Source organism: Dermacentor andersoni, chromosome 10 (assembly GCF_023375885.2).
Source record: "Dermacentor andersoni chromosome 10, qqDerAnde1_hic_scaffold, whole genome shotgun sequence".
Taxonomy (NCBI): domain Eukaryota; kingdom Metazoa; phylum Arthropoda; class Arachnida; order Ixodida; family Ixodidae; genus Dermacentor; species Dermacentor andersoni.
The window spans coordinates 55,813,491-55,829,302 of NC_092823.1; the positions used below are offsets into that span (position 1 = coordinate 55,813,491).

The 15,812-nt window shown below is 50.1% G+C and overlaps 1 protein-coding gene across 12 annotated transcripts in view; it reads left to right on the forward strand.

Moving 5' to 3' along the window:
• The window catches only part of LOC126543780 (CUGBP Elav-like family member 1-A), a 575,682-nt gene that overhangs the window by 492,748 nt on the left and 67,122 nt on the right, over positions 1 to 15,812 (forward strand). For all 12 annotated transcript variants that reach the window (XM_055062366.2, XM_055062365.2, XM_055062364.2 and 9 more), the window contains one exon: positions 11,237 to 11,377. In XM_055062366.2, coding sequence (XP_054918341.1) covers positions 11,237 to 11,377 — 141 coding nt within the window. The remainder of the gene's footprint in view (positions 1 to 11,236; positions 11,378 to 15,812) is intronic.

Below are 15,812 nucleotides of genomic sequence, written 5' to 3' on the forward strand. Positions count from 1 at the left end.
CCTGCCAAAATCCGCTTATTTCTGTTAGTCTCGACTTGAGAGCAGCATGATTAGCGACCTGCAAGCTTTGGTCTAAGCGCTATGCAAGTTCCCCAGGCCCGGAGCTTTGTTGGGGCCTGTTCACTGTTCGTGATTGGAAAGCTTCTCTTTCTAGTGCAGACAGTTTTCGCCTTTCTGTGCGCCATACCAAGGGATTTTTACCCGCTGACCTGACTCGACCCGTTTCTGTCGTTACCTGGGGTTTGTACAAGGGAATGAAGCCATTGTTACCTTAGTCAAGTGTTCGCAAGGCTGCTGAAGGTTAATATTTATTTATTTATTCTTTTTACGTAACAGAACTACGATTTGATTATGAGGCACGTCGTAGTGGGGGACTCCGGTTTTATTTTCAACACCAGGGAACCTTTTACATGCCCTCAAAGCACCGGACACGGGCGTGGTTGCATTTCGCCCTCATCGAAACGCGGCTGCCGACGCCGGGATTTGTACCCGCGCCCTCCTGCTTAGCAGCGCAATACCGCAGCCACTAAGCCACTGCGGTGGGTTAAGATAAGGGGATTGAGATAGCGTGCAGCCTTTCTCCCTGTTAGCTATACATCACCACATCGGCGTCGATGGCAGTGCACTCCATATATCCACTAAAGGAAATAAAGTTCGTTCCAAACGCTGCGAACTCATCTGGAAGAATGGAAACTGAGGGGCCGAACTCTTCTGGGCGCGCAATCGTTGACCTCTCGCTTTTTTGTTTTCTTCTTTTGCGTGAGTCTCTTAGTCGATTCCAGCGTTCGTCGCACCTCAGTCTCTCTTCATTACCGTCTTTACTGTTTTCCTCGCAATACCCTTGCACGTTTCCTCTTTGGCGGCATATCTGTCAAGACCTCTCCTCTTGAAGGCCCGTGAGATGTTCGCTTTGCTTCCCGGCTCGTCACTCCTCCTTTACCTCCCCTATTCCTTCTTTTTCCCTCCGGGGCAGGGGAGAGACCTGTCCCGTCAACGCTCTCTCCCTCTCTGCCCCCTCAATCCCGTTTCTCTTTCTCCCAATCGACAAAGAGGGAGTAGGGCCAGTCCTCCTCTCCCGGTTCTTCCGTGCCCGATCCCTGGCAAATCGTGGTGATGAGTCTCCGAGGCGCACTTAACGAAACGCGCTCTCCGAGGAGCCGGCGGCGGTGACGCCCTGCCACCTCTACGGCCTGCTCTTCCACTTATCCTCCCTTTACTCCCGCTTCTTCCCCTCTCCCATCCCTAACCTCCCGCGTAGCTGCCGGAGGGCAGCCTTTGATTGGCCTTTGTTTCGGCCGCGCCGCTTAATCGGAACTGCGCCCATATACGCCTGCGCCCCCCTTTTCTCCCTTTTCGCTCCTTACTATTTTGTTTCCCTGACTTCCCTTCTTTTCTTTTTTGCCCCATAGCTCTGTTTCACTGCTCTGCCTGTCTACTTCTCTTCGTTCCCTCTTCACTTAGCACCGTCTTTCTTCGCTGCGGCTCATTGTTGGGCCCTTCATCGTGTGCCGGTGTTTCTCTAACGGACTGGCGGCAGGTGTTTCTTTTCCTTCCGATTTTTTCTCGCAACATTTTTTTTTCTTTGTCCTAGTGTTGTTTGCCCGTTCGAATATCTTTGGCGATCGTCTTTGTTTCGCGTGCTTGTCTTCTCTAGCTCCTGCCCACCGTTAAAATAAATAGAGAGACCTCGAATGCTGGGCTCTTTGTTTTTGACCCCTTAACTGCCACGTCGTTTACGGAAAGACAAAAAAAAATTGAACGATTTTCAGGTTTCCCAGTCTTTATTCCGCGAAATATTTTTTTCGCAGTATGTGCATCCTGAAATGTGTTGCGCTTACGTTCTTCGTAATTCGCGTGATAAAAAAACGAATCTAGGATGATCGGTGTTCATCGCTAGCGTTAATTACGGCATCCTGATCAATTCATTTGTTTGGTACCGTGCAGTTACCTCATACGTTAAAGTAACTTACCCATAAAAGCAGAATTCACCTCACCGCGCGTGTAAGGCTTAAGTGCTTTCGTAGGAAACGGCACCGAGGGAACGCTAACTATCATATGCTAACCACTAGGCCACTGAGCGGCCCCGTATAACGCTGGACTATGTTAGCGTTTGGTAAACTACTGCTGCGATCGCTAACTGCCGACACGGTGTTTGAAGCATGTTTCCCGAAATGTCTTGGAAAGTTTTCCTTAAATTTTGCGGCTCTTTATTTTTTCACGTCAAGCAAAGGCAGGTGATTGTTTTCGCAGCGTCGACGGCGTGTCGCGGCCCCCATTCCTACGTAGTTCTCCTCCCCATTTACCTCGCTCGGTTTTGCTTGTCATTCCGCGGCCGATTCCCGCGAATCGCTCGCTTCCCCATCTTCCCGTTTTCGAGGTGCTTTCCGAGGCTACCGCCTGAGGTTCCTGGGGATTAGGGGGCTTGCGAGGCTGCTCCGATTGGAATTTCCCGCGGGAGCCACGGGGGCTGCGGGTGAGGGGGAAGAGGCGCTGGAAAAGGTGCCCAGGCACTGACTTCCCTTTTTTCCCTCGCCAAGTTCGACGGGAAGGGTTGAGGGTGTTCCCTCGGGGCCAGCTTTTCTCGCGTAGCGTCCCGAAATAAGGAAGTGCCCCGGAACCGCTTCTCGTTTAATTTCTCCCCTTGCGCGTGCGGCGATGTATAGTCGAGAGAGTCCAGGGGGAGGGGCGGCATCCACCCCACATTGGCCAGCCCCCTTGCTCTGGCCTTTTGCTGATGAGCGCCGGGCCGCGCGTTTGTTTCTCAGCCGCGACAGCCGTTTTAAGTGGCGTTCGAATTCGTGCAACCTCGCGTTAATATTTGCATAGACACCCGCAGTGTGGCGTCCACGGGGCGCTATACAACACCGCATTTAAATGCGGACGAAATGCTAAAAACGCTCGTTGGCTTATAGATTTAGGTGCGCGATGAAAAAACCCACGTGGTCAAAATTCGAAGTCCCCCCCACTACAGCGTGCGTCATAATCAGTTCGTACTGTTTTTGGCACGTGAAAACATTTGTGTGTGTGTGTGTGTGTGTGTGTGTGTGTGTGTGTGTGTGTGTGTGTGTGTGTGTGTGTGTGTGTGTGTGTGTGTGTGTGTGTGTGTGTGTGTGTGTGTGTGTGTGTGTGTGTGTGTGTGTGTGCGCGTGTGTGTGCGTGCGTGCGTGCGTGCGTGTGTGTGCGTGTGTGTGTGTGTGTGTGTGTGCGTGCGTGCGTGCGTGCGTGCGTGCGTGTGCGTGTGTGTGTGTGTGTGTGCGTGCGTGCGTGCGTGCGTGCGTGCGTGCGTGTGTGTGTGTGCGTGTGTGTGCGTGCGTGCGTGCGTGCGTGCGTGCGTGTGCGTGCGCGCGCGCGCGCGCACATTGGTAGGTACAGCCCAATGTAGTTGCTCCCTCAGTCAGTCAAATCAATCTGTTACTCGCAGCTCTTCTAATGGGTAGCCCTGGGAAGCGAATTTAAACATTTAAACTCACGTTCTGGAACTCGTTTGTCTGCTGCTTATGCGAGATTCCTTTGGATGGAATTTGGGAGAAGGTAATTAAATAAAACTGTGTTCCTTTCTAAATCTCCATCACGTATTAGAGTGATAAAAGGTCTGCCCACCGCTACGTGGACTGCGTCCTCCCTCTATCGAAACTTATCTGCTTTCATGTTTTCGAAACTTGATCCTAACGCATGTCAGATTGAGATTTCGGAATGAACGATCCTGAGGGACGGAGGAGTCGCCCGCACTGTGTACTGAAACTTATCTGCGCAAATCGTAAGAGAAGGCTTAAGCAACTTAGACTTCGAAAGGTGGTTGACGCTGTCGTAATTTTCAGGATAAATTACGCGATTTTACTCAGGCTGAGGGAAATCTGCAGTGTACGCTGTTCGATGGTTAATGAGACTGCCGTGAGGTGCGCCAATATGGTCCAAACACGAGAAAACACTTTGAGGCACTTGACTTCAGGCTGACGTACGCGTACCGGCGCAGAGGTCTCGGGGGGGGGGGGGGGGGGGGGAATTTAAGACCGGTCAACTTTTCCCCCTCCAATTCAATGAATATGGAGTTTCGAAATAATTGTTTTCGAGTCCATAAACTCGTTTAGCTTCGCTCATCCTAATACAGGCAAGGGATGATGCTCGTATAGTCTGCATACTTAGCGCGAGTCCCAAGCGGCGTGTCGTTATAATTGATGATGGGGTCTATCTCACTGGAGTCTGCGATTGATTGGAAAGAAAGGCGGATGGGGTTCGTTCCTTCTTCCGTAGCTTATATTTGAGCATGTTTCTTTACGCTATCGAGGTACTGAAGGAATGGAGCTCTTAGGGCTGTTGGGACTCAGGGTAGCGTTTAGCCCAGCAATCCTTGGGGCACAGAGATGAGTACGTCCGGGAGTTGGAGTGAAAGGTCCATTTGGCATTATTTACATATTGAAACACGTAGTCAGATTATAGTCACGACACATGTGTCTGCAGATGTCAGGACACCTCACACTGCAACAAGCTGTTCTTCTTCCCTAGTTTCCTACACAAGGTAATCTGATGATCTTGTTGCGACCAGTAGGAGGGGTCGTACTGTTCACAGAACGCCACCTCTGATATCCGAACTTCGAAGCAAGGACGAGGCAACCTGCAAACAGGTGTTCATGCTCCTTCCACGGAAGTCGTCGTCCTGGTTCCTTGCTCTCTGTGACGGCCATCTTGTCACGGTCAGGAGACTGGTCTTCACGCTCGTCACAGTCGGTGTCGGTCGCTGTCGGCGGTCACTGGACGGCGCTGATGAAAGGAGCTGCCTCGAAGGAAACGTCCAATAAGTGCTCATCGTCGTATGGAGACGTAACAGGGCCCAACGGTATTGTCACTTCGTCCCAACAAAACACTTCGTGGGACGTACGCATTACTCGGCAGCGCGTAAACAGCGTGGCGTATAACACAAACGCGAGCAAACCGGAAAGAAAATAAATTCAGAATGAACACGAAAGCTTGAGCGCAAAACAATAGACTGCGGCGTTTATGAACTATGGCACGTCTTCTGTAAGCGAATGTTAACGGGTTTTTCGGCACATGCTTTATGAACGTGCCGATGAGGCACTTTTACTATTTTTTTTTTCGCCTTTCCTTTTCCGTTTTTTCTACCACTGCTTTGTTCTTCGCTCGCTTAAGTCTGGCGCCGCCGCTCTCGCCGACAGCGGGTTTGCCGAGAATGCGCGCATGCGCCACCTATCGGCGCTGAGTGTACGCGTTGCGACTTGTGAGTGTGCCTTGGAGTGGAGCCCGCTTTAAGGCTCCGATGCCGGGCCCGCGCTGTTTGAGTGCAAAGTTGAGTCGCGCGCGCGTCTCCGCTGCTCGCCAATGGAGAAACGAGATGAGTTCCGCTCGGACTGCTTCTCCGGCGCTTCTCGCGGAGCAGAGAAGCGCGACATTTATTCCGAGTGCTCTCTGTCGCGCTCGCACTGAGCTCTCTTTGTTGTTGTTATGGTTGTTGTTGTTGTGGTTCCCTTTCAGTCTTTCTTCTTGCTGCTCGTAGGCGTTTCGTCCAAAGACGGGCTCCTCGGCCAGCTTTTCCTTTTTTTTTCTTGTTCTGCGCATACTGTCTTCCGTGCAGGAATCTCCACGCTCTTGTCTTCCATCGTCATTGTTATATAAGTGTACGCTCTTCCCATTCTTCTCTGCGGTGTTATCCTTTTTTCTGTGTAAGTAGGAGAACGTCTGAACAGCTTTTAGGCCCTTTTTTTATTCTAACATATTCTTTGTTTTCATTCTCCGCTAGTCATATTATTCCATTTCCCTCAGTCACCTACCCCCAAAAAAACAGGCGAATGAACCATTCTTGTGACAGTGCATGTTAACTATGTTCGTTGACCTGTTTACTGCACTGCATTCAACCATTACGCACTTCATGTGCGGTTTGTGAGACGTCGCGATACCAGACTGTGTTCCTCCTATCGCAGGCCGGCGTTTCAGGTGAAGTTTGAATATACCGCGCGTTCCACTTAACGTTAGCCAAACTGTTCAGAAAAAAATAGATTTAAAAAGCACGGTGCCAGATACAATTTTAATGCCTATGTTTTTCACTTGTCACTTCTTTTAATTGTATCTTTTTATTGTATCTTGCACCGTGATTTTTTTTTAAACCTCTTCTTTTTTCTCATTTTTTTTTTCTTTTTGTAGCCGTTGGCTAAGGTTAGCTGGAATACCTTATATATATGCCCTCTGAGCATGGCTCCACATGGCTTTAAAACTATAATCCTTATCAACACTTCTAGCGAACAAAATGCGCGTGGGTGCTGAGAGCCGTGAAATCATGAAAAAATAGACCGTTGTTTCCAGTTTTAATTGCGAGCGCTGCGAGTCAACTAGCTCTTGACCACAGCGTTCCCTTGATGTCGCAGTGCGGAGCTTGGACACCTTCTATTATTCGTTGGCGATTCGGTGCGGACCGCAGTCTTCTCTCCTTCCTCCTCTCCATCCTCTCCCCCTTTTCTCGTTATGGATGCGCGTTTTTTTATGCAATTCTAGGCGCCCAGCCATGTTCTCGGCCGTAAAGCAACAATAGCGTCTCTCTCTCTCTCCCCTCTATTCCATAGAGATTCCTGCAGTTATTACTAGAGGGAACGCTGGCTCTACTATCGTTCGGCCACAAAGGGAATGATGGGTACAGTAGATGGTTTTGTCTCATCTTCGTGCTTGGAACTTCAGACGTTCTTGTGGCTTCGTCTGTTACCCTTTATCCAGCCCTAAATTGGCCTTAGTTTCAAAGCATTCTATACTTTCCTGATTGCAAAAAGTAAGCCTCTGCAAGCACGCATAATCGCTACTAATTGCAGTGGCTTCGCTTGTTCACGTGTCCGTGGCGTAATGGCTTTCATGTCTGGATACTTTGCTAGAGATCCTGTGTTGGAATCCTGCCGTCGGATAATTTTAACAGTGTATGTCTTTAATTATTTATAACAAAGTACTTAAAAATAATCCCTTTGTAATGTCGCGAGGCCATTTAAAGCCATAAAGATGAAGTTTAGGCAAATACATGTACTACCAATCATTCCCATGCAGTTCCCTGTAGCGTAATTGTGCGAAACTCTGTGCTCGATGCAGCCTCCCTTCTCTTTCGAGCTCTTACTCTGGTAGTTCACTCGGACCGAATTCGTCGGCAAAGGTCGAGGTAAGTCTGAGAGACTGGCAAGGTAGCCCGAATAATTGCGACAAGGGAAAAGACGACGCTCGTGTGCTGTTTGTCCCTTCACGGTAAGCAATTGCTTTTCTTAGATAGCATTATGAGACATCGTTCCAGCGCACAAATAAACACGGGCGAGCAGAGAGGGACAACAGGAACGCCGGACCTTGGCTAACGACACCAACTAGCCCAGCTGGCCACGCTTGGATAACTGCCGTTATTTCGGCTAATGCGATCTGTAAGGCTTTTCGTATCGAATGCATACACTTCGTTTTTTTTTATTCCTTAGCGACTATGTTCACCGTTATTACGTAGCTGCTCTTCGTATATAAAACGATTTTTTGCTCTGAACAAAGTTGAGCTTTGAGTTGGCGCACTTCCTCTTGCACGTGTCCCTTGAGCGCGTCTATTTGGCGCCGTTGAATTACCTAGTTGTTCATTCGGTTCTCCTTCAGGCCAGGCTTGGTTGCGCTGGCAACATAGCTACATACTCTGTGACGTCGCGCACTGCTTTGGTACGTTGAGAGCGTAATATGGTTTCGCCGATACGGAGGCATAGTCCGCTGAGTTCTTAGCGTATGTGCGTGACGACAGCGTTTGGCCGAGGGGGTTAACGACCTCGCGCACCTCTCGCTAGCCTTGTTTGCTCACCGCGCTCGAGCGGGATATGTGCTCTCCCGCCTCAACCAGTTCCGCGCACCGCAACGAGAGCTGCCGGTCGCATCAGCCAACCAGAAAAAAGTGAACCGGAAGTGGGAATTCCCGGTTGTCCGTCGCTAATCCCACTCTGCGCGATGCCGACTGAATGAAAGATTCGCTGAAATTCATTTATTTATTTATACTGTCCGCCCTCTTATAGCTATTGATTGATTGAAATGATTCGCAGCGCGCGATCGCTCGCCCTGCCTTTTATGGAACACTCATCCGGCGCTCGTTGCTGGGATGGAAGCTTGGGCTACTCGTTTCGACATCACGAATGGTAAACCAGGCAGAAAGACACGGACGAAAGAGAAGACGCAGGTGCGACGTATGCGCGTCCGTTTGTCTTGCGTCACCGTGACGCCTATGAGTTTCGTGCGCTGTTTTTTCTTTTTTTACGGTTCCGAATATCGTTGCCGGTTGGCTCGCAAGGGCCAGTGCAGCCAAGGCTGGTGCTCGGGTCAGCCAATCGCGTAATGAGAGCCGGCTGCGCGTTAGAAGGCGGGATGACTCGATCTTTGTGCGTCACTGGTCCCTCCGCGAAACCTTCATTCAGTGTGGAGCGATCAGAGGCGGAACAATAGAGGAGCCTCTCTTCTGGTTCTGTGTTCCGGTTGGCTAGCACGACCGGTGTACCTTTCGCAGTACTACATTGGAGTTGGTGAAGTGTAAGATCCATTAGATTCGTCGTGCACTTCGCGAACTTTGTTTGAGCCAGTTGAGTGTCAGTTCTTGCACGGGCAGAATCCGCACGGCACCGCCGGTGCGAGCCCTGTGCCGCCTCACCGATGAGTGCGGGGGGCGCTGTTAATTGTTCCTGCGCGAAGCCAGCGCCACCGTGAAACGAATAGCGAAGTACAGTTCCTCCTGGCCCTAGTTGAGACAGGCTATATAGGCTAATCGAGTGTAAATATAGCCTTGGCCGCACTGCACAGAATTAGTGAGGTGGAGTGAGGTGATATAAGGACCTTCTTTAACGGGCACGTGCGACGTCGAACGCGAGCCTAATCTCTCCGTTCGCAAATTGGCCGTGAACGGAGCGCGCGCGTTCGACGGGTGTCGTAAACGCGCGTTATGCTTGCTTCGCCGAGCGCTGCAGCGAGGAGGTTCCCCGAGACTGGGTGTAACGGCAGTGGCCGGCCAACTTGCGCGGAAATCGTGCGAAAATGGGGAGGGAGGGAATAAAGGCAAGCTGCGAGAGCGATAAGGGCACTGTTGAACTGTTCCTTACCAAGAGGTTCGCTCGAGAGGCGCGGCCCAGACACATTATAGAGTCAATCGCCGCGCGCCAAGAGGGAAAAAAAGGCCGCCCTATATGAGTGATCGGATCGCAGTCTTGCCACCATCGCTTCTACGCGTTTTGTGCGCAGTCTCGTTCCCGAATGCTCGTTTCCGAGTAAGTTGCTCTGCCTGGGTTATACCTGAATATAACCGTAACAGTCGCGTTGTTTTCCAGTAACATTTGTAGCGCGAATTAGTCGGATTTGAAAGAACAAGTCGCCCTCTTCAGGCACGGTCAGACCGCTTCGACGATCACGTCCCATCGTGGTAATCATCTCCACTGACGCTTGCATAGTGTTACATTAGAAGGTACGGGCTGTCGGTTTACAGCGCCACACTTTGAATCACTTGCAGTACATCTGGAACAGGTACTGTAACACAATTTCCACCGGTTTTTCTTTTCTTCAGTGGTTGATTGAGTTGTCGCGTGAGTAATCCTGACGTGAAGCTTCAATTTGTTCAGCCGAAAGGGGAATGTGGGAGCGGGAAATGTGGACATACCTTCAAATCTAACAACGCAAGAAACGTGCAGCGTGGCGTCGGACTTCAGATCACGTCGTGGCGATCGGAATTGGCGACCCGGACGGAAGACGTACGTGTAACACTGCGCCCGAGTACGTGGCGTCTTCTTGCGTGCGACGTCTCCTTTCCACCGTGTCTTTGGACCTGAATTACCATTCGTACTGTCGAATCAACTAACCCACGTTTCTATCCTGGTCGACTAACACTAGGCAGTTTTCATTGAAAGCACAAAGAATAAATATGTACTGTCCTTCTGCACGATCGCTTTCTTCCTATAGCGCTTCGCAGACTTGTGTCCGATCGATAACTTCCAGGTCGGTATAACTTCGACCCCCCCCCCTCCTCCTCCCACATTCTCTCTTCCGCTACCATTTACGTGTGAGTTGGCGCGTGTGTGCATGCGTGCGTCTCTCGCGAACTGCAGCCGCCCTCCGTGCTCCTCCGGCCCAGCCCTACCCTCGTATAGTTTCGATTTCCGAGCATCGACCGCCGCCATAGCCGTCGACCATTTCGCTTCATTGCACCGCACGAAAGACTGCGGCGCTGTTGAATCCTCGTGTTGTATTCCACGCTGTGCCCCTCTCTTTTTCCTTTGCTACGCGTTTTTCCCTCCACGTGTACTCGCACCAACTCCGTGCGGCGGGACGCAGGCTAGGCCTCGTGTGTGAGTCGATCAGTAAGGAGAGCCGGCTGCGTGTTTCGAGAAGGACTCGTCCATTGCGCGCTGGCATACATGCCATGGCGTTGTCGTCGTTCCATCGTCGTCATTATTCCGCTGTCATGCGCGGGATCCGTATTTTCGAGCCATATCGTCGCCCATGGCTCAATCCTCGGCATAAACATTGACCTTCCGTTCAGATCACACGTTTGCACGGGATGAAAGTAAACACAATTGCTTCATCCCCATTAGTTGTATAGCATTTAGTTAACCACTCCAGTACAAAGGTTCGCTTCACCTATAGACTCGGCATGTACGTTGGACCTGCATGATTTCTTTTGCAGATTTTCGGACTTCCTTAATTGGTTTGGTGTCACCGCTGTATTTGGCCATTAGCCTCCATCGCCCAAATGCGTGACCAGTCACCAGTGACCCATACAGACAGACAGACAGACAGACAGACAGACAGACAGACAGACAGACAGACAGACAGACAGACAGACAGACAGACAGACAGACAGACAGACAGACAGACAGACAGACAGACAGACAGACACAGACAGACAGACACAGACAGACAGACAGACCCTGGAAAGTTCGGGAAGTATTCTAGGAATGCTAATCACGTTAAAAGTCGCAATTATAAGTTAATCATTATTTCTACTACATCTATTCCATCAACACTAAGTAGAGCATGGTCATTACCGTTAGTTTCGTGGGCTGTAGTCGAGCTCGGCGCCACTAGGTGGCGCCGCCAGCACTTCGCGCGTCCAGTTTTCCGTCAGCAGTATTAGTAAACGGATTTGCCTTCGGTTAGCTCGCACATGCTTTGCAAGCGTTCCTGGGGCCTCTGTTTGTCGGTGCGCATGTCGTCCCTCTCAAAAGTGCCTTCATCCTGTTCTCCCCGCTCTGTTACGCAGGGCTGCAACAACCCGATGGTGGTGAAGTTTGCCGACACGCAGAAGGAGAAGGAGCAGAAGCGTCAGCAGCAGGTCATGACCAACCTGTGGACCATGGCCAACTTCGTCAACCTCGGCACCGTCACGCCCCAGTACCTCGCAGTGAGTGCTCCTCTCTTTCCTCCTCCTCCTCTGTAATCACAGCGAACCTCGAAGCTCGCCCCCGGTGCACTTTCAGCGTGATGACGTTTCAGCTTCTACACCGACGTTTGGCTCGATACGCTCGAAGCGGTTTAGCGTTAATGATGGCGTGTATGCACATACCATAATGGTGTTCTCGACAGAGTATACTCTAACCTGAGCACTGTCAATAGCCTCACTTCAGAATCCAAGAGCAGCACTCAAATCAAAGCGATAGCGCCGAGTGCAGTTTAATGTCGTCGAATTTAAACGATTGGTTGGGACCGTCAAAAATATTTACGCACGTGTCACGGTACATTGCCCAAGCAATCATTCGTTAACGCTTGCGTTAGAAAACGTACGACAATATTCGCGTGGTGCTCACAGTCTGATTGGCCAAGACTGCTTCGCTGTTAAGCCGGCAACGACATTCGAGAAATTTCGCATACCGTAGGTTAGTCTCGTGATAGGCGATCACTGAATAACAACGGTCGTCCGGTGAAAAAAAAAACGGTTCGACAAGTGCCAACTTGCCCAAATGTCGGTTCTTCTGCGCCGTCAGAAAGGAAGGTGGTGTGAATGCCCACGCATAAAAAAAACTCACATTGGAGCACGGTCTGCGCTTGTACTACCGTTCCGTTGTGAATTTCGGGAAGCGACCGCTCCGCTTGACATGTTGCACTGCTCATCGGCAACTCCCCCCCCCCCCGGGTATAAAGAGTGGAACTCCCGTCGTATATGCCTCCGGGGCACTGTCTTCGACCAGGAATTGTCGCTCGCGTTTCCCTCAGAGGCCGGTGTCGCTCTTGTTGCTCATTGATTTCTTTTATGCTTGCTTGTTCTCCTTTGCGATTAACGTTCGATCGATGCTTTGCTTGGCATTTCTCTTCACCTTTCAGCGAGGAAGCACTATATGGACGGCTCGGTACTCGGTATTTTTTGCCATTCTTTGTTTCTTTTTCTTTTCTTGCACATTATATCTTCCTTTATAAGGTCCCTTCCCATTCACTGCGCCCTTTCACGCGTTCTCCATGGTCGCGTTCTCTTCATCCGATGACTGCGCCCCCTAGGCAGAATGTGTCACCCCTGCGGTACGTCACTCTGCTGCTGCTATCGTTCAGCCACTGTGGAAATGATCGGTACATGGATTTGTCGAGTCTTGGTGCTTGTAGCTTGAGATGTTCGTGTTTATATTACGCGATATCTTTCTAAATTTCCAACATTCTTTTTTCTCTAAACGCGTGAAAGCAATTTGTCCTTTGTGTGTGTTTGTGGTAATGCTAATTGTATGTTGCTGCATTTACGAAGCAATACTTTGTTGCGGATGGTCAAATTGCAAAGTTCCGAAGCTGTTCCAAGCTCGATACAAAAAGTTTAGACAAATACGTCTACTTACCCATCATTTTCATGCCATACTGCAGGTTTACTAGGCTCTATAGCGCCAATGTTCCTAGTGTTGCTTGTAGGGAACTCTATATTGGTTTGACCATTGGCCTCCGAGACCGGGCGACCTGCAGCCAGCGCCCGTAGCCAGCGATCTTGAAGGCGATGGTTTTTCGTACTCCGTCACTCCCGTGTGCTTTCAAAGATGGCTGTAGTTCCACGCGCCGCCGCGTTTCGCAATGTGCCTGCGTACATGGTAGTGCAGTGACGTCACTCATAGATTAAAGAACTCGTGCACAACAGAAAATATATTCCTTTTGCACATGCCACACCGTTCCGCGTGCACATGCAATCAACGCGTTTGCCAGTTGTCGAGACTCTGTATTTCCTTTTCTGGTAATGCGATTGATGGGTGGCCGATACATCTGTCTTGTGCTTTGGGATGTAGTGATCCGAGATTTTGACAGCTGACCACTGTTTTCGCGGGCATTCTGCGGCAATGAACGGAAAGCTGCGGACGCGAAGCGCACGCGCGTTACTGCGATCTGGAAAATAGTCCCACAGAATCATTCGCGTTTGTTTATTCTATGGTTCAAAAAATTATTCTTTGCAACAGTTTTATTGAATAAGAAGTGAGACACACCACTCGGCATTATATTTGATTTTCTTTTTTCGGGAAATGCTGAATCGTCGCAAGTGGCGATGCTTCCCTTGTTTGGTGTGTGCTCAGACAAATCGAAACGGAAAGCGTTATGAAATTATGCCGGTCTACTTGGCGCAGTAACACACCTCTTCACTGCGGCGGGAATCGTATGGCACCACTTGTTTCTGCGGCGGGACACCTTTGAATTCACCAATCGTACGTAACGTCCCGGGAGGAAATTTTACGTCCGGAAAAAAAAGAGAGAAAGAAACGTCGCATCCATAGAAACATATAGAGCTTCTTTGACTGTCTGGCATTCTGCAAAAATGGACGAGAAGCCCAAAATTAAAAGATGTTAAGCCGCTCGTTTACAACCGCGTAAAGTAACACCTCAGCGAGAAGAAATATCGAAATTCTTTTAAACTGAAAGTGGCAGTGCGTTTTCTTATATTAGGTTAGTCGGCGTTAGGCCGCTGATTAACCCAAACTGCATTTAAATTCAACAACACCAGCACCAAAAAAGAAGGTATTTTGATTACTTATCTAGCCTCGCTACTTTCTGTGCAACGCCACGAAGAACTCGGCCTTCTGAAAAACGAGCGTGTGATATCGACCGTCGTAGAATGCCGAAGAACGCCGGAACCTAGGAAACAAAGAAAAAAGAAATTATTCGCATCCATCGCGTGCGTTCTGGAATTGAGACATCAGTGCGTTTACTTGCGTGCGCAGGCAGCCGCAGTATGCATTTCGTCTGCATACGGGGCGCCGGGTCACGCAGATTCTTCCTTTCTTTCTTCTTTTCTTTCTTTCTTTCTTTCTTGCTTTCTTTCTCTTTTTTTGCGACCCAGCCCGGTAGCTCAGTGTCTGTGGAATTTCGCTGCTGAGCGCCAGGTAGCGAGTGCGATTCTCGGCCGCAGCGGCCTCATTGTGGTGAGGAAATGAGCAAAAAAAAAAAAAAATGAGAACGCTCGCGTACTTATTAGATTTAAGTTCATGTTAAAGAAACCCCAGGTAATGGAAAGTAATCCGGAGGACCCCCCCCCCCCCTCCCACTACGACGCGCCTCGTCATCAGATCAGAGAACGATCATTGACTTCCATTACACGCAGATAATATTGACCCTTTTCACGGTGATCGCGCGGGGGCCTCCATGTTTGATCGCCTTGTGACGCGTTCATTGCTTACTTGAGCTGCCTTCGTCGCCTCAGTGTTTACAGTGGATGTGCATGTCGTCTGGCGAACGCTCCAGCTAACTGCGGAGTCATCTGATAAACGAAGAGGCGCCACTGAGTCAAGCGTGACAATCCCTGTCTGCGAAGCCCCCCACCCCTCCCTTTCTGTCTATTCAGTGAAACAAAGGTGCGGGAGTGAGTGTGTGAACCCCCGCCCTCCAAAGTGGATCCTTCGACAACTTTGGACGAAGGTTGGACAGCAGTCTCCCTGGCCTATAAGGATCTAGGGAGAACAGAGGTGGTTTTAAGCAGCCGTTTTCGGCTCCTCAGTATGCTTCACTCGAGTCCTGCTAGACTGATGAGGTGTAACGTTCACCACGCTTCATGTAGATATTGAAAATCATGTACTCCTCGTTCTCGATGAGAACGCGTTACTCTTTTCAACAACGTCCATAGCGTGGATGAGTCGGACAACGGCGTGGGCCAGCTACCCCTTTTGACATGCCCGACCCCAACTCGGACAGCACTCACTCGTGCAGACGTTCTGGTATTGAAGTCCTTTCCGTGGAGCTTAGCGCTACGACGCTGGCGGATGAGTTAATATCTTTATATTTTTTCTTTTGTCTTCGAGGGAAGCTGTGCACCGCGAAGAGTCGGAAACGCAAGCAGTTCTTATGTAGAAACAGTCCGTCAACTTGGACACGCAGATTCATTCCATTCCTTTATATGCTAGTCACAATCTTTGCAGCCAACTATACTGCACAGGTCTTCGCTCCACTTCTCCTTATATTGCGGCGCGAATGGAGCACACAGCGTTAGCGAAAGCCCAGTTGCCTTTCCGACAGCTGATCGCACGGAAGCAGTGCAGAAGAGGTAAAGGTTTCCTATTCGCGCGCTTTCGCTGAGGCAACGTGCGGCGCGGCGCCGAAAGCGCCATCTCGTTTCTCTAGAACAAACTGCTTCGCGAAAAGGGTCAATATTGTCTAGATCGACTGTGGTGTTCCCAGGTAGTCCGCGACCCTACACTACGGCATTCCACGATGCCGCAGGCGCCACGATGTACCTCTTTAATGGTCTCTAAAAGGTGAAAACTAGCTAAGGTGTATTAGTAAGTACGCTTCAAAATTGCGGGGAAAAAACCACCTTTGCTGTCAGTAAAGGCTTGATAAGTCAGAAAAGACCTAAGAGCGGAAGCCGGGTGGCCCTCGAAGTTCCCGTA